Consider the following 19,390-nt stretch of genomic DNA (forward strand, 5'->3'; position numbering starts at 1 on the left):
GTTTGGTTTTTCAAAATGCTGGATAAAAGTGCTTCTTTTAGTATAGAGAATGGCCCATGAGAACATAGAAATAAATTGGTCTTGACTGAGAATTTTTATAACTGGCTTGGTTAGTTTTCTGTTGCCATTGTAACAAATGTCACAAACTCAGTAGCGTAAAACGACACAAATTTATTATCTTACATTTCAATGGGTCAGAAGTTGCACTGTGCTAAAATCAAAGTGAAAGCAGGGCTGCATTCCTTTCTGGAGGCTTCAGGGGAGAATACATTTCTTTGCCTTTTCCAGTTTCTGGGGACCATCCACATTCCTTGACTCATGGCCTTCAGGTTTCTCCTCTGAAAAATGGGGAAAAGTACACCAGCCAATTCATAAGGTTGTTGGGATAATCAACAGAAACTGCTGGTATATATCAAGTGCTGTATAATCGGTGTTTGCTCTTTTCTTTTTCCTTCAAATGAGCTATGGCCAATGTGGTAGACAGAATGATGACTCTCCAGATATGTCCATATCCTAATCCCCAGAACCTGTGACTGTATCATGTTGTATGGCAAAGGGGAATTAATATTGCAGATATAATTAAAGTTGCTGATCAGCTAATGTTAAAATCGGGAGATAATCCTGGATTCACTGGATGAGCCCAATGTAACCAACAAGGACTTTTAAAAATAGAAGAGGGAAGCAGAAGAGTTCAGAGTGATGAGCTGTGAGAGGGACTCAATGTGCTGTTGCTGGCTTTGGAAGATGAGAAAACTGAGGGATAGAGAGGTAACATCATTTCCTTAAGAGCACAGAGCTAGTAAGTGATAGAGGTGGATTTTAATCTGAATATTTGTGGACTAACCACAGTGTAGACACCATGGGACAGTATAAAGCAGGGGTCCCCAACCTCCGGGCCATGGACTGGTACCGGTCCAGTGCTCCACAATAGGAGCACACACCCTATTGTGAACTGTGCATGTAAGAGATCTAGGTTGCATGCTCCTAATGCCCAATGATCTGTCACTGTCTCCCATCATCCCCAGATGGGACTGTCTAGCTGCAGGAAAACAAGCTCAGAGCTCCCACTGATGTACATTATGGTGAGTTGTATAATTATTTCACTATATATTACAATGTAATAAGATAGAAATAATGTGTGCAATAAATGTAATGTGCTTGAATCATCCTGAAAACATCCACCCCACCCCAAATCTGTGGAAAAACTGCCTTCCATGAAACTAGTCCTGGGTGCCAAAAAGGCTGGGGACTGCTGGTATAAGAATGATGAGACAATCCCATCTCTCAAGGACCTCTCTTATCAGATGGAAAAGAAGGATTTGTTCTGGGGCATGAGAGCAAGTGACTGACCAGTGGGGTCTTAAAAAGAACAACCATCTTGGGAAAAGGAAGCAGGGGTTCAAGTTCTTTTCCATAAAAAATAGTATGTATATACTGGATTTAAGTTCTCTTTTTAAAAAGTAGTGTGTGTATACTGGATTTAAGTTCTGTTTCAGAAGGGCCTTATCTATGGCATCCTTTGCTGACTTAATGACTCATTTGTCCAAAAGGGATTAGAATTTGCTTCTACCTGGTTCCCAAAAGTTAGGCTACCATGGAGTACTCTTTTGGTAATTTCCTGCCTTAGGAGTTCCTGGACTGATAGCTCATATGCAAATCCCACACCTTCATAAGATACAAGTTCAAGTTATGAATGTCCTAGAGAAACATTGTTCCTTCAATTAAAAACTCAGACACTTTTTCTTTTGCTGATGGGAGTGTGTTGGGGGAGTTCTTCATATTTCTCAGGTTTATACAGGGATCTGGTCCCAGTCGCCTAACTTGACCGTTGTGAGGCCTTGTCTCCTGCTCCAGCGGGGCTATTAAAAACCCAGGCTTCTGGACTACTGGGAACTCAGGGCAGACCTATCATTAGCTCAGTGACTTACTGGTGTGGTTCTTAGGTTCCTCTTTGTTTTGGAATGATATGAGTTTTTCTTATTTTTGTGCATGCTCAGTTATGCATTTATTTACATTATCTTTTATCCAGTCTTTCTAGGTATTTTCTGGTGGGAGAGTTTTCAAGTGACCCAGTTTGCCATACTGTAGGGAGCAGCACTGCTATATTGCCAGTTGAGGGCACATCCTTTGGGAGGGAATTTGTCTTTATTTCTCCGAGTATTCTAGGTGAATCACTGTCTCTGAACTATTTCATGTAGATCCACGTTTCTGTCTGATACCCTATTTTTCCTGGCCTAAAACTACCTTTAATATTTCTTGTAGCACAAGTCTACTGTAAATTCTCTGTTTTTGTTTATCTGGAAAAAAAAAGTCTTTATTTTTCCATCATTTTTGGAAGATATGTTTTTCACCATATAGAATTCTGGGCCAAAAATCATATATAGGTTTTTTCCCTAGTACTTTAAATATGTCTCTCCATTGTTCTTCGACTTACATTTTTCTAATGAGAAGTCTGCTGTGATTCTTATTTTTGTTCCTCTCTATGTAATTATCTCTTTTTCTTGGGCTACTTGCATGATTTATTTTGTTTTTGCAGTTTGGAAATGATATGTCTAGGTGTAAGTTTGTTTATGTTTTGTTTTTTGTTTTAAGGATTTTGTTTTGCTTTTGCCTGGTTTGGGTTTTAATTTTGCTTGAGGTTCTCTGAGCTTCCTGAATCTTTCATTGTTTTTGGAAAATCTCAGCCATTATCTCTCCAAATATTTTTTTTTTGTTCCATCCCTTTCACTTTTTCTTCTGCTTGCAGGAAAGTTCTGCCTGCCGCAGGTAAAAGCCACAGTCTAAATTGTATGTACATGTCCCATCTCCCTTGGGGGAAACGGGTTATCTGTCTTTAGATTTCAGGCTATTTGATGTGCTACCTCAGCTCTCAGACAGGCACAAGAAAAATTGCGATTTTGTTATTATCTCACTTTCTCTCATGGTTAGGGTAAAAGAAACATTCTTTCCAGCTTTCTGCATCCTAGGTAGGAGCAAGATTCTGAACCACTTTAAATAAATCAACCACTAGAGGCAAAGGAAAAGTTCTTTTGGAAACCAGTGTCTCCTGACATTATTCATAAATGCTCTGCAGGCCTTGTTTGTCATCTCATGGCAAGCTTCACATATTTTGATAGAGGGAGAAGGAAGCAAGTTGTTCAACTGGCTTCCCATGAATTAGAAATAACCCATTTTGGCCTGGCATGGTGGCTTATGCCTGTAATTTCAGCATTTTGGGAGGCCAAGGTGAGTGGAGCACTTGAGTCCAGGAGTTTGAGATCAGCTTGGACAACATGGTAAAACCCCGTCTTTACAAAAAATACAAAAAGCAAAAAAATATGCTGGGTGTAATGGTCCATACCTGCAGTTCCAGCTACTTGGGAGGCCAAGGTTGAGCTCAGGAGGTCGAGGTTGCAGTGAGCCATGATCATGCCACTGCACTGCAGCCTGGGTGACAGAGAGAGACCCTGTCTCAAAAAAGAGAAAAAAAAAACAAACAAACCATCTTTTTCCATTGAAAAATGGTCCCCCACAACCACCATTCACAATACCCATGAAAAACTGTTACATTGGTATTTTTTTCTATGAAAAGAAAGAATCTACCTAAGGTGGAAATGCAAGTGCAGGAACATATCTTCCTGGGCTGTTTGGCTGAATCTGAAAAAACCACCCCAAAATGGCAATTTTGTATATTTTAGATTCATGTAAATGTGAAGCAAAAATCACTTCACAGATTTAATAGTGTGAAGTTGCAAAAAAAATCTAAAACCTTTCTATCCATCTACCTTTGAATATGAATTATCATGTTTTCCTAACATAGAAACAATTCTAAGGTAAAATGGGAGGCAACTCAGGGACTGGCCAAGAATCGTCAACAGTAGACATGCTGGCCCAACATTCCCATTTTACTGTGAAGGGAGTAAAGCCCGAGGAGTGAAATTACGTACCCAAACTCCCCCAGTAAGTTAACATTAAAACCTGGATTCATGCAAACATGAGCCAGCTCTGGGCTTGTTTGCCCTCAGGTCCATGTCTCACCATTCCCCTGCGCTGCTCAGTGTCACTGTGGGGCTTTGTGAGTCTTCCTAGCCTCCTGGCTCAGCTGGATTCCAGCTAGGTTTGACCAGTCAGGGACACTAGCAAGAGACTGGAGAGTAGGAAGAACGAAGAAGCCTCCTCCCTCTTTGTCTTCAGCAGAGTCCCCAGCCTCGACTGCATCTCCTCCATGGTTCTAGCCACTGTCAGGCTGGCCTGCCATGGTTCTAACTTCTGCCAGGTGACCCTGGTCCCCAGGATCTGATAACACTTCCTCCTCTCCTTTTGCTTCCAGTCCAGGGGTGGAAAAAGCTTACCACCATTAGGAATCTCAGAGCTGTCTCACCTTCTTCAGTTGGGTTTCTCGCCTCTCCCATCTTCTGTGTAACCAAGTCTCTCAAATTCCCTGTTTGCAAGTATTTTTGTTTTCCTGTTTAGACTCTTCATGAAATAATAGCTTTATGTTTTCTCCACAAAATGCATGTTTTTCAACCATCATTGCTTCTGTGAGTTGCCTCAAGTCCTTCCAGTCAGTCCCTTTTCTGTTTAAATTAACCACAGCTGGCTTCTGTTGTTTGCAACCGAGAGCACTGATGGCTTCAATGAGAAAGAATGTGGTTAAATTTGTGGTCACATCCTATTGAATTAGAATCTCTAGGGAGATCCCCTGACAAGGATCCATACTAAAAACCACACAGATGATTCTGTTCCTAGACAGTGTTCTTCAGTTAATGTGGTTGTGAATAGACGTGGCAGAGCAGTGGATATAGTCTGAGAATTTAGAGTCAAAAGCCCATGATCCTGCCACTTTTAGTGTCAATATACAGCTAGAAATAATGTCCCACAGGAAATTGTTTAGAAAAACAAATCATCCTTTTCTCATTGAAATAATGATTTTATTAGTGGTTAAGTTTATAAAATGCTTAGGTTCTTATAAATCACAAAAACTAGAACTTTCTTTGCATGTCTGTTATCCTTATTCGAATGTGAGCTTCTCAAATGGAAGGATTGTATCTAACTCTTTTCATTTGTACGTCCCCAGCATCTGTCTAGGATAAATAAGCACCCAATAAATGTTTATAAGATGCCTAACCAACGATATATCACAAAGGCAAAACTACAACTATAAACCTCTACAATAAAATAAAACATGTTCTCCAAATACTATAAAATAAGCATAATGTTTTACACTAATAAAAGAGACTGCAATGCGCTATAAAATGTACAAAGAACATAAGCAATTATTGTTAAATCTGATCTAAAACTCTAGTAGGTATCAGAATAACCTTGATGATTAAAGTAGGATTAACATTGGAAGGTGAAATAGGATTAAGAAGCAATTTCAGAATCTAAAATCTCAAGGAATTAAACAAGAAAGATCATCTGAAGAATAAACACTGCTATATTCAATATTTAATATTGTAGGATCAATATTTAGTCTTCTGCTAAAGTATTGAATCATTTGGATAGTTTTAGTTCTTGAGAAGAGCTCATAATTGATTGAACAAAAACTCAAATCTTTCTCATGGCTCATGATTTTTCACAAAACCAAACTCCCTTCATAATTATTTGGTATTAATCAAGATATGATATCAAAACCAAATATTTTGATAGACTGAACCATCCTTATACCCTTGAAGAACAACACTTTCTACTTCTTTGTAAGAGCATTTTCTGATACTTGGTATTTTCTAGCCCGTTCAGCCTGTCTGCATTTTAGTAAAATGAAATACAAAATCAAATTATAGACAATGTATAACTACCAGAACTTAACACACTCTACCCAATTAACATCTGTTAGGCAGCTGTAAGTAACAATGGCAATCCCAGGTGATTATAACTACTGAAGAAGTTTGTGTAACCTAAACCCAACGATTAGCACAAAGGCAAAGTAACCGTTACCACTCCATGGAACTTGGATTCCTGGAGGTCGTACGGATGGGATACTAGTGCCATTTTCTCTGTAAAAATTATTAATAGTTTAGGTACTGCAATATAATAATACCCAATTCATTTTAAAGCTATTCTTTTGCTACCAATAAATATTTGAAAATAAAATGAAGGAAAATATTAGGAATTAGGGAGGCAAAGGATAGAAGTAAATATTGTGGTGGTGTTCCCAAAGCCAGGAAACTGGGCCCAGTTCTCACTTCTTCTGATTATTCCTGAGGCCGTAAGGAAGGAAAGAACTTTGAGACTGGGAGACTCACCGTCACTTCCCACAAGGCACGGTTTCTTCTGAAGGTTTGCTCCTTTTTGTTCCACCACGATGTCATAGACACTGATGGTTCATTACAAATATTTTTGTTTTACCTTTAAGAGTTTTTTGTAATTCAATTAAGCAACCTCTTCTGAGAGGCTCCTGAGTAAAGCACCATGTATGGGGTGATGAGTGACACAAAAATAAATTTAACCACATGGCTTCCATGTTCAGGGTGGTTTGCGGTGGGCAGAAAGAACAGGGACTTCCCTCCTGGCACCACCACTGAGTTGGGCAACTTTGGGCAAGTTGCTGCCCTTGTGAGCATCTGTTTTCCCATGTCTGAAATGCAAATAACAATATGGACTTTCTCGGGGTTTGTTTGAGGATTAGGAGAATTGCTATATGTAAAGCACCCAGCGTAGGACCCAGCATAGAATATGTGCTCGTGATTGTGTTTTCCCTTCCCCCTCTTCTCAAGGGTTTCTAGCTATTGGGAGAGGTAGGCATGAAAACCAACTCAAGTACAAAGTAAACCACTGTAAAAACTAAAAGGGAAGTTATAGTCTCTGAGAGGAAGGAGATGCTATTTACAAAAGGGAGAATCAGGAAAGATTCTATTTAAGAAGTGACTTTGAGTCTGGGCTGTGAGAGGTGGCTTCAGAAGGAGTATGGCATGTGGGAAATGGCACATCACCTGATGTGATCCTAGCAGTTCCGATTGTCTACGTGGGGCCACAATCTGGTGGGAAGAGAGAGCAGGTGCAGTGCTGGGGGAGGTTGTGGGTGAAGAGACTAAAGCCTGCCTCCCATCCCACCCCAGCGCTGACTTGGAACATGACAGGTGTATAGGATATTTGGACAGATGTATGTGTGTAATGAAAATGCAAAAACCTGTTGGGAACAGATTGTGTGGGACCTGAAATGCCTAGGGGTTTGAACTTGATTGCACAGATGGTGAGGACCACTGAAGGTGTTTGAACAGGAGATTGATGTGTTATGACCTGTGTGTGTTTTTTACACTCTTTCTAGAGCAGTGTGAAGGAGTGAGGAGAGAATGATGAAAACTTGAACTCATCGAAACACCCAAACACATCCACAGCTTCATCACGCAGCATCTAGAGGCTGCCAGTGAGGGAGATAAAAATAGCCATAACAAAAAGAATAATAAACACTTGTATAGTATTTCCTCTGTGCCAGGCATTATTCTAAGCACTTGACCTATATCAACCCCTTTAGTCCTCACTATAACCATATGAAGTAGGTGCTATCATTACCCTCCTTTTAGAGATAAGGAAACTGAAGGTTAAGTGACTTGCCCAAGGTTGTGGCAGAGCTGGGTTTTGAACTTGTTCGGTTGGCTCCAGAGGTCAGGCTAGTAACCACTGCCCCAGAATGCCTCTGCAGCAATGCCTGGGGTTCACTGGTGGATCGGTGCCACAGGCATGGGGACAGGGCAAAGGAAAGGAAGCAGGAAAATCAAGAAGTGAAAGGAGGGGAGATCCACTTATTTGTGGGATCTAGAAATCAAAACAATTGAACTCATGGACATAGAGAGTAGAAGAATGGTTACTGGAGCCTGGGAAGGGTAGTGGGAGTTGGGAGCGGGAGAGTTGGGGAAGGTTAATGGGTATTAAAAAAGTAGTTAGAAAAAATGAGTGAGACCTACTATTTGATAGCACAATAAGGTGACTGTAGTCAATAACTTAATTGTACATTTTAAAATAACTAAAAGAGTGTAATTGGATTGTTTGTAACACAAAGGATAAATGCTTGAGGGGGTGGATACCCCATTCTCCATGATGGGATTATTTCACAATGCACGCCTGCATCAAAACATCTCATGTACCCCATAAATATATGTACCTACTATGTACCCACAAAAAACTAAATTTTTTTTAAAATTTAAAAGAAAGAAAAGAGAGGAGAGGAGATCAAGTAGAAAGCACCAGAGAAAATAACCAATTGCTCATAGTAGGGAGCACCTGAGGTCCTGTGGTAATACTCTCAGATGCCACCCAGTGCTACCCTTGACATAAACTCTGTGTCCTTATAGCAGAAAGCTTAGATTTTCTGAAATTGAGTTCATCATCTAAGGTAAGATTTAAGGAATGACAACTCTAAGAACTGTTGTGATCAAAGTAAATAATCAGAAACAGCTCAGTCTGCCAGATGCATTACACAACACATTACTTTGAAAAACTAGCAATTTAAAGAAGTGAAATGGACCATGAAAATAATTAAATGGGCTAGGTTTCCTATTTAGGAAGAACTCTCTAAGTTATTTAAGGTATTTCACCATCAGATCCAGCTTCTCTCTTAACTATTCCCTTCCAAAACAATTAAACTATTTCCTGTTTCCAAATCAACCCTCACTCCCCACAATGTCTGCATCCCAAATTATATTTTCAAGACACAGAATTTGTCCTCAGTTTGCCTTTTCAAATGCACTCTCCACCCTTCTTCAGTTGGCTCTAGCCCCGGTGGCTGGCTTCTACAGCCTGGGTCAACAGCCCTCGACTCCCATTTCTGGCTCTGGTTGTGTTCACCCAATGAGGGTCTGGTAGACAATGGGATGGGAGGGGATGTGAGGTCAGGATATTTTTTCCTCATTGTCTTCCCTGGGAGACCACCTGGGCTGCAGTCTCCCTTGGCTCCATCTCCTTGCTCCCCATAAGACAACCTTCTCTTAGGCCTCTCCTTGTGGATTTCAAAACCATGCCTTCTTCATGGCTCTTTGGTGGCAGCACTACTGTTGTTTACCACCTGAGCTATTGCATCATCTCCTGTAGTTCCTCTACACCCCTCCCACCCTTTTAAAATAGACCCTCTGTTCATCTGTCCTTAATTATCCTAAGGTGAGTGAGGGTGCCGTCCCTTTCCTTTTGGGGCTCTGATGTGTTTTTCCACTCTGATGCCCTCTCTCCTGTGAACTCTCACAAAACTCGATTTTTATCCCTTTGAAGGCACTGTTCTTTTGAAAATGACAATATTTGCATACATATTTTAAGTCTGTTCCTTACAGCAATCTCAGTGTTTGAGGACAAAGGCTGGATTTGATTCATTTGCAGTCACCCTAACTCGAGTGCCTGACCCCAGCAGGGATACTCAATGAATGTTAAAAGCAGGGCTGAATGGCAAGGACACAAACAAGAATACTGTTGCATCATTTAAGTTGCCCTTACACTTGCTAATCTAATACTATCATTTTAACATTAAGACTAAAGTTCTTTCACATTAGGTAGCAAAAGTCTACTTTACTTCCGGATCATGAAATTGCAGTGCTGGGTCTGAGCTGTCTGCAGAACTAGAACTCCCATCTCCTCTCCTCCCCCTCTCACACTAGTCAGAAATGTGCTCTGATGATGTGCCTCTCTGTGTGTTGCAGGCCTTTCTCTGTAGAACCAGCTGTTGGAACTCTTAATGTGGGAGAGTCCATGCAACTGGAAGTGGAGTTTGAGCCACAGAGTGTGGGCGATCACAGTGGAAGACTTATTGTGTGTTATGACACAGGTATGCAGTATTCTTCGTTAAAAGTTCTACATGTTAAGAAACGTCAGATGGGCATGTTCTCACTCATAAGTGGGAGCCAAGCTACGAGGATGCAAAGTCTTAAGAATGATACAATGGATTTTGCGGACTTGGGGGAGAGGGCGGGAGGAGGGTGAGGGATTAAAGACTACACACTGGGTACTGTGTACACTGCTCAGGAGATGGGTGCACCAAAAATCTCAGAAATCACCACTAACGAACTTATTCATGTAACCAAGCACCACCTATTCCCCCCAAAAAACATTGAAATTATAAATAAATAATAATAAAATCAATTTTAAAATATTAAAAAAAGAAAGGTCACATGGGAAATATGATAAAGCTGAATAGGAAATGGTTATTTTGGCTGCATTTGAGTAAGCTAAGATCCACAAGACAAAAAAAAAAAAACAAAACAAACAACAAAAAACAAAAACAGTGAATGCCTCCAGTAGAAATGATGTGGAGTCAGATCGAAATCCCCTAACAGGTGTCCCCATTGCTTGAAAGCCTGAGGAATACAGGACACAGGAAGGAGCCCTCCATCCCCATCCCCAGAAGCCACACTGGTGGATTAAGGTTGTCCGTATATTAAAATTTGCAGGTAATTTAATGCCCCATGGGTTTTCCATTTGATTTATTGTGATATTTGTCTTAACATTTTAAAAATGTAAACCCCAATTCAGAATGTTCTTGAATGTGCCCACTAGTCTATGTAAGATCTGTTACTTTCATCCTTAGAACGTGCAAATATCTTACGTAACATCTTACAGGAATATAGGACTGTGTCTGTTGCCACTAGCATTTTCTTGAAGGTCACACCCTCCATAATCACGAAAATTACACATTGTTGCAAATTTTTAATTTACGGTCATGTAGATGGCATATACATTATGCAGTCTCCAAAGTTGACTTCCAAATTAATATTTTACATTGCCGTTTATTATTTTATGCTTTTTCTCATTTCCTTCTCACTTCTGTTTTACCCATTCATGTTGATGGACCCAGATTATCTGCAGAAGGGCATTGTAGGGAGAAAACAGAAGTACACAGCCAGGGAAAAAGTAAGCTAAGATCCACAAGATAAAGAACCCACAGAAATCATGTCGAGTCAGATAGAAATCCCACCTAATTTGTGTCCCTAATGTTTGAAAGCTTGAGGAATGCAGGGCTCAGGAAACAACCCATCCCCAGAAGTCACACTGGTAGATTGGGGTGATCGGTGTGTAGATAGAAACTTGAAGGTACACCTAGAGAAGGAGCAGCACAAGGCATCTAGGGTACAGGTCAGAATTGCTGGCTTTGTGGACCCGTATCTGAGCAGGACAACTCAAGCCCTTGCCTTAGGACCCATGGTTAAGTGGCACTAGCTCCACATTGCCCAGCAGAACAATGCCACAGACCAGCCAGTGGTGTGGTCTATCTGTTTTATCTATTAGTTTTAGCCACACTCACTGGCTGCTAGCAAGAGAAACTAGCTTAAGCAAAAGGGGGAACGTTTGACCCATGTAACCAAGGGGTAGAAGGCTAAAAGCATAGCTCATAACATATTGGGGCATCAGTTTTCCAAGATAGTTGCATCATTTTATATTCCCACCGGCAAGGCATGAGAGTTCTAGTTGCTTCACGTCCTCACCAACATGTAGTGCTGTTTTGTCAATTTCAGACATTCTAGTGGGATAAAGTGATGTCTATCCATGGTTTTAATTTTCATGTACCTAATGATTAATGATGTTGAGTGCCTTCTCAGGTGCTTACCGGTCATTCATGTATCTTTTTAAGTGTCTGTTCAAGACCTTTCTTTGTTTATTCTTTTGTTATTAATTTGTAAGTACCTTTTATTACTCAGTATTCAAAATACTAGTCCTTTGTCAGATATATGTATTATTAATATTTTCTCCAGGTCTGTAGCTTGCCTTTTCATTTCCTTGATAATATTTCTTAATAAGCAGCAATTTTGAATTTTGATGAAATCCATGTTATCCATTTTCTTTTCTTTTAAGATTAACACTTTTTGCCTCCGTGCTAGGAAATCTTTGCCTTAAAATAAATCATGAATATATTCTCCCATGTTTACTTCTGGAAGGGTTATAGTTTTAGCTTCTGTGTTTAGGTTAATGCCTTATCTTTTATTTAATTTTTGTGTATGTGTGATGTAGAGGCTGTGTGTCGTTGTTTCCCCATATGCATTCTTTGCTATTTTCCATCTTGTTCTGGAACACGGAATACTCTGTTATTCCATTACTTAATCTATTATTGCACTGTTATTCATTCATTTTTACCTCTATATTTTCTATTTCTTTTCCTCTGTAGACTGATCTGGATACTTTCTTCTTAATCATTATTCCATTCAATAATCCCCTCTTCAGTGAAGTCTCTCACCTGCTGAGTTTTAACTTTTTAATTATTATTATTGTTTTTATTTCTGGAAGTTTTATTTGGTTCTTATCAAATCTGACTGCTCTCCTCTCTTTTATTTTTCAAGTTTCCCTTTGATTTCTTAAATATATTAAATGTGGTTATTTATATTCTGTATCTGATAATTCAAAGAAATTAAGTCTACTTATTTAGTTTGCTGTTTATTTTTTCTGCTGATTTTCAGCCAGAGTGTCTTATGTCTTTTTGTGTTTTATAATTTTTTTCCAACTCTGGGCAGGCCCTGGACTTTATCTGCTATGCTCGGCACATAATGCAGTCTTTAAAGCAGAAGTCCAAAGGTTCACCAAAGCCATTAGGGCAAAGGCCAACCTTGGCACTAGACTATTTCTTGGTATGCTTGTCTTCACATTGATGTCCTTATTGTCCTACGAGGTTAGTGATCAATTTAAAAGTAGTTGTAAACATACTTTCTCAGCCGGCTGCAGTGGCTCACACCTGTAATTCCAACATTTTAAGAGGCTACAGCAGGAGGATTGCTTGAGCCCAGGAGTTTGAGACCAGCCTGGGCAACACAGCCAGACTTTGTCTTTACAAAAATAAACAAAAATTATCTGGGTGTGGTGGTGCATACCTGTAGTCCCAGCTACTTGGGAAGCTGAGGTGGGAGAATCGCTTGAACCAGGGAGGCAGAGGTTGCAGTGAGCCGAGACCAAGCTATTGCACTCCAGCCTGGGTGACAGAGTGAGACTCCATCTCAAAAAAAAAAAAAGAAATATATATATATTCTTTAAGTCTTTCAGAAATAATTATTGTGAATGTTTTCTCACAGTGAGAAATTAATTTTCTTAATGTCTTTTTATTAGCAGAACAATTTAATTTTGATGAAGTACGGTTTATCCATTTTTTTAGCTAGTGTGTTATTTTTTTCTAAGTTTATTTTCTAAATTTATGTGGCTTTATTGAACTACAGTTGAGTTTTGTATATTGAGCTTTTATCTGCAGACTTTGCTAAATGTACTTCTGACTTGTCTGTAGATGATTTTGGGTTTTGTATATACACAAGCAGGTCATCTGCAAATGATAACAGTTTTTATTTTGTTCAATCCTTATGCTCTTCATTTCTTATTCTTTCTTCCACAGGCTAGACATTTAGTATGCTGTGCATTGGAAGTAATGATAGCAAATATCTTTCTCTTGTTCTCAGTCTCAGAAGAGAAGTGCTTGGTATTTCATCATTTAGTATGATGTTTGCTATAGGTTTTTAGTGGGTACTCTATCAGGTTAAAAAAATTTCCTTCTATCTCTAGGTTTGTAAGACTTTTAATCTTGAATGGATGTTTAATTTTATCAAATACTCTGCATTTGTTGACAAGATTGTACATTATTTCACCTTTATCCTTCTAATGCGATGATTGATTTTGAAATGCTAAATTCCTGCTGTGTTCTGGGATAAACTCAAGTTTTGTATATTGTCATTTTAATAAATCATTGGATTATATTTGCTAATATTTTGTTCAAGAATTTGGTATCCAAATTCATGAGAAAGATTGGCCTATTATTTTCTGTTCGTGTAATGCCGTTGTCAGAACAAAACAAATTGGTCTCATAAAACAAGTTGGGAATTGTTCTCTCTTTTTGATTCTTTAGAGAAATTGTTTTAAAGATTCATGTTGTTTCTTCCTTAAATAATTGAAAATTTTATTCTTCAAGCCATTTGTTTAACCTCACTTTTTAAAATGGGGGCAGCTCTTTAATGATTGGTTCTGTTAAACTTTTTCAATAAACTTTTCCATTTGATCTAAAATCTTAAAATTTTGGCATAAAGTTGTTCAGAACCCTTCCTAATCATTGTTTGCTATAGGATCCTTGGTGATATCTCCTCTTTTCTTATTGGTAATTTGTATCCTCCTCTTTTTTTTTCTTAATCTATATTGTTAGGGCTTTATCAGTTTTTTTAGTTTATTCAAAGAACCAACTCTTTATTGTTCACTTCTCAATTTCATTGATTTCTCCTCTTCATTTTTTCAGTCCTTCTACTTTCTTTAGGTTTGATTTGTTATGATTTTTCTAGATCTTAACAGGGATGCTCAGAGTATTGATATTCAACCTTTCTTCTTTTATAATACATGCATTTAAGAGAATACATTTTCCTCTAAAATTGACTCAATCTTCAGCCCATATGTTTTTACGTATTTTGTTTTTAACACTTGATTGAAAATATTTTAGAATTTACATTTTTATTTCTTTTTTGATCCATGGGCTATTTAGCAATGCGTTGATTGATATTCAAACATTAGGGAATTTTCTAGGTCTCTTTTTGTTGTTGATTTCTTGTTTAATTCTACCAGTGACAAAAAGCAAGTTCTATACGATTTCAGGCCTTGAAATTAGTTGAGACTTACATTACGACCCAAAATATGTTCCATATTGGTAAATATTCCCTGTACACTTGAAGAGGGTTCACCTTCCATAAATGTCAATTCTGTCAAATTTGTTAATAATGATGCCGTTCAGTCTATATCTTTACTAATAATTTGTCTCCTTGTTTTATCAGTTATTGGAAGATGTCATTAAAATCCACAACTACAATTTAGGTGTTCCTGTTTTTTGGTGCTAACAATTTTCATTTTATATATTTTGAGGTCATGATACTTGATGTAGGATTATTATAACTTCCTGTTGAATTAACCATTTTGTCATTGTAAAATGTCTCAATCTTTAGTAAGATTTATAACACTAAAGTCTACTTGATCTGATATTTATACAACATAGAAGTTTTTTTTTGATTAGTGTGGACATAGCACAATCTGTTCATCCTTTCACTTTCAACTTTCCTCACGTTTAAAGTATGACATTTGAAAGCATCACCAATGAGGCTGATTATTAAATCCGGTCTGAAAATATTTGTCTTTTAATTGCACTATTCAGTCATTTTATGTTAAATGCAATTACAGATATATTTGAACCTTCTGTTTGACTATTAAGTAATTATTCCCATTATGGTAAAATTATTAGCTGAATTTCAGCCAAAACCATTGTGTTATTGGTACTGACAGTGGATGAAACTGAATAAACTTATGCCTGCTAATAAATATGGTCAGTGATACATTTTTTTTTCTGTCTGGATCTCCATATCTTTGTTGATTTTGCGTACATCTTATATCTTATATCCTTGTTGATTTTGCTTATGTTAGTTGCTGAAACTAAGTATCAGAATAAATGTGGCCTTAGAATTACATTTGGGTCACTGTATCACAAGATTTTAAATCAGGAGTTTGGAAAAGAATGAAGCATAGTCAACCCTTTTACTCTTATTAAAATAAATAATTGTTGGTAAACATGGTTAATATATTATCTTTAAAATGATTGTTTATTTCATCTTTATCTCATTCTTTCAAACATTTGGGGGTATTTTAAATACATTTGACACATGAGCAATCTAGCATATGGGTATAATTTATAAATAAACAACTCTACATATGTTGGGATGTAATTTCAAAAAATGCTATTTGGTTGGGTTTTGAGTTCAGCTGATTTAGAGTGCTTATAGATCAATAGAATCAGTGCTTATAGATCAATAGAATCAAAACTTGAGTGACGACTTCAGTGATAACCTCATCCAACCCTTAGATATTACAGATAAACTGAAGCCCTAAGAAATTAAGTGGCTCACCCAAGGTCACAGAACTAATCAGAAGGCCAAATAGAAGCCCAGTTAGAAGCGGGACTCAGCTCTTAACTCCTGGGCAGTGTTCTTTCTTCCATATGACTATATGTGCATTTTTGCTCTCTTGATCTGCTGCCTTTGAAATGCAGCTGCATTTTCCCAGCCTCCCTGGATCTCAATTTTACTTTTATATAAGTATTTGGAATGATACCTATGCTTACATATGTACTGCTGTGCTAAAGGAAAGATAGGATGAACCACAATAAATATTTGTGTATTAAAATTTAATCATTCAGCTGGGCGTGGTGGCTCATGCCTGTAATCGGGAGGCCGAGGCAGGCGGATCACAAGGTCAGAAGATTAAGATCATCTTGGCCAACATGGTGAAACCCTTGTATTTTTAGTCTGTACTAAAAATACAAAAATTAGCTGGGTGTGATGGCACGTGCCTGTAATCCCAGCTACTTGGGAGGCTGAGGCAGGAGAATAGCTTGAACCAGGGAGTTGGAGGTTGCAGTGAGGCAAGATCGTGCCACTACACTCCAGCCTGGTGACAGAGCTAGACTCCGTCTCAAAAAAAAAAAAAAAAAAAAAAAAAAAAATTAACCATTCATAGAATAGTTGGTTTCTACCCCCTGAGGTTCTGATGTCACCTTTGGTGAATGAATAAAGTCATACTCTGAAGATTGCAGAGGTAAACTGTCTTACAGAATTTTTCCTTACATGAAATGGACTGCTGCTAAGAATATGCTTTCAATCTTTATTGTGGGTTATTAATGACCAGAATCTATAACCTTCCATTAGTGAAAAATGCTAATAACTGCCTAAACACAATTAATCATGAAGCTTTTCCAAGCAGCCACGATCATTGGCTTTTCATTTCATCAAATAAGCATCTGATTGAACTTTCTGCAGCTGTTTGAAATATGAATTTATTTGGGGAAGGAAATTTAGCATGGGCTCTTGATGAGTCTTTTCCTTGTAATTCCTAAAACAGCGTTCCAGAAGAAGCAGCATTGACACTCCTCAGCAGGAAGTACTCAATCACGTTCCTAACAGTGGCATTTGTTCCTTCCATTTCTGGCCCTCCACTGGATATATTCTTGATTAAATGAAGCTAGGAGATTTCTTTGCTTTTTCTGACAACCAGAGTTTGAACCAGTGCTCGAGCAATTCAGGAGGTTGAGTATAAAGTTTTAGCAGTATCTAATATTTTACCCATTAATGTTTTCCTGAACCAGAATTCTCCCCTCCTTTCTCTTTTCCTCTTTCTCCCTGTGTGTGCCTGCGTATAGTAAAATCAAGTTTGTTTAAGCAGCTGATTTTACCTGAGAAATGATTTAGTTATCTTTTTTATTATAGAATTGAGAAAGAACTGATGTAAGGTGATACCTTTTATAAACTCATCCCTCCAGAAGAGATTAAAAATACAATTACACAAGGTTACATTGATAACAAAACCAAGCCAAAACCAAATCCAAAACCGAACAAATAAGTGGAAGTATCATTTGACTCTGAAGAGACAAACAAATGGTTAATTGTTTAAGTTTTGCACTTTTCAACTAGTCTTGAGAAACTAAATATAATCACAGGGTTCAAGGAGATACTGCTATTCGGAACAGCAGTTCAAAAAAGACATTTGAACAAAATTTAAAAAAAGAAAAAGAAAAAAGACATTTTTATGGAAACTTTGGTTACTAGAATGAGTACCAGAAATAGTAGTGTAGGGGGTTTCTTCTTCAATGCCTGGTGAGGTTGCTCTTCTCACCTTAGAAGTGACATTAACCGTTGGCATACTCAGGAAATAGAGATGATGCATGTATTCAGCATTTTTAAAAGTGTTATGTCTCTTACTAAAGAGGAGATACTTTAGGAGTCAGAAGTTGGCAAGTAACCTTTTTCCCCAAAGGTGTGATGATGTGTTATTATTAAATATACACACAGTCATAATATTAGTGCTTCACACGGCAGCTTTATAGTAATTTACATATTTTACTCTAGTAAACTTTCTAAAACTATAAAGAATTTTTCTTTTTTTCCTCATAAAAGCCAGTAGAGGCATACCAAAATATAATATAGTCAGTAATTGAGTGTGATGTTGCTACTTTGCAGTTAAAACTGCTAAATAATGTCTATCTGAATCTATTAATATCTGTGCAAACTTACCCACATCAACTTTGTTTCAATGGTGGGATTATTGTTAATTATAAATGTGTGCTGTTATAACTAGAAAATCTAGCCAAACATAGGTAATGTAAAAGAAGCAAATGTTTTAACATGGCTTTAGAAGCAATGGAAACATTACTTGACCTTGTTTTCTTTGTTTCTTATTCCATAGCTTAGGATAGGGAGTAGCAGAAGTTAAGGCACTCAGATTGTCAGGGATTTAAATGTTTAGGGAAGTGAGATAAGGTTTCCATAAGTTCATAGCAAGTGAAGATTTGCAAATTACCAGGTGTTAATATTTAAAGGGACATTTCTTTAACTCCCTTCATTTTAGTGATAAGTAAACTGAAGCCCAGAGACGTTAAATGACTTTACAGCTCACTAAAGCTGGAATTTGAACCCAGGTCTTCGGGACCCCCTGAGACCAGTACACTTTCTGCATCTCACACTGCCTTCTGTGCAGATTGAGAATACCGGTTTTGGCATTACCACCGACAATCAGCAATGTGTATCTACATGTTTAAATCTTTAAAACAACACTGAATGAAAAAAGCAAGTTGGAGAATTGTATGTACAGTATGATACCATTTATTGTTACATAAGTGTTGCTTAAGTTTCCCGAAAAAAGAGCACTTCCAAATAGTTTGGTTCAGCAATGCCCTACCATAGTGAATTTGACCCTGTTGTGACCAAGTGATGAAAAACTTTCCATCAACTTGTTAGTTCCCTGGAAAATCTGTGGTTCCACTCATATATTTAATTTTGTGTCCTCGGTTGTCTGAGAGTATTGAAACCACAGTATGAAGTATATGTGTATATAACTATATACACAGTATGAAGTATATGTGTATATAGTTAGCTTCACATTCATTTTTGTAAAATTAGTTTTGTTCATATTTGTTTTTACATGATTGATGGTAGCAAAATTGGCAAGAGATAAATGAGACTTTCCACAAATATATCTGTACTGGGATGTAATAAAAGGTTGTTCCTAAACCCATCTATGATGACTGCAGCATGCAACTCCAGAAACCAAAAAGGTACCAGTGCGGGAACAGGTCCTCCAAGGACACAAAAAATGCTAATGTTGAGGAACAGCTTCCCCATCCATTCCTGGAGACATGACACCACTTCCATCCTGTCAATCTTCAAAGTAGCTAAGGGTCGGAGAGCCTTTTTAAGATTGTCTCTATAAAAGTAAGTATTATAAAAACCAAGTACTTCAACAGCTTTGGAGATAAGAGAAGAGTTATTGCTTCCTTCACTTTGTGGAGCTGATGAGTTTTGGAAGATAGTGGTGAAAAAAATCAATATTAGATGGTTCTTGAAAAAAATAATAACTTTTGCTATATTTCTAGGAAGGAAGACTTTTGCAGTGAGCAGCTCAAATTAATGACATCAGTCTCTCTGACCCCTAGGTTGCGTGAAATAAG

General features: G+C 37.8%; 1 protein-coding gene and 1 long non-coding RNA gene across 14 annotated transcripts in view; one reads left to right on the forward strand and one right to left on the reverse strand.

Moving 5' to 3' along the window:
• The window catches only part of LOC105491299 (HYDIN axonemal central pair apparatus protein), a 468,775-nt gene that overhangs the window by 113,508 nt on the left and 335,877 nt on the right, over window positions 1-19,390 (forward strand). For all 13 annotated transcript variants that reach the window (XM_024795897.2, XM_071084900.1, XM_011757559.2 and 10 more), the window contains one exon: window positions 9,603-9,727. In XM_024795897.2, the coding sequence (XP_024651665.2) occupies window positions 9,603-9,727 (125 nt within the window). The remainder of the gene's footprint in view (window positions 1-9,602; window positions 9,728-19,390) is intronic.
• LOC139359911 (uncharacterized) lies at window positions 140-6,383 on the reverse strand. Its single transcript, XR_011616570.1, has 4 exons — window positions 6,225-6,383; window positions 4,361-4,611; window positions 3,341-3,446; window positions 140-338 (listed from the first exon to the last, which is right to left on the reverse strand). It is a non-coding gene; the product is annotated as an uncharacterized lncRNA (long non-coding RNA).

This window comes from Macaca nemestrina, chromosome 18 (genome assembly GCF_043159975.1).
Source record: "Macaca nemestrina isolate mMacNem1 chromosome 18, mMacNem.hap1, whole genome shotgun sequence".
Lineage (NCBI taxonomy): Eukaryota > Metazoa > Chordata > Mammalia > Primates > Cercopithecidae > Macaca > Macaca nemestrina.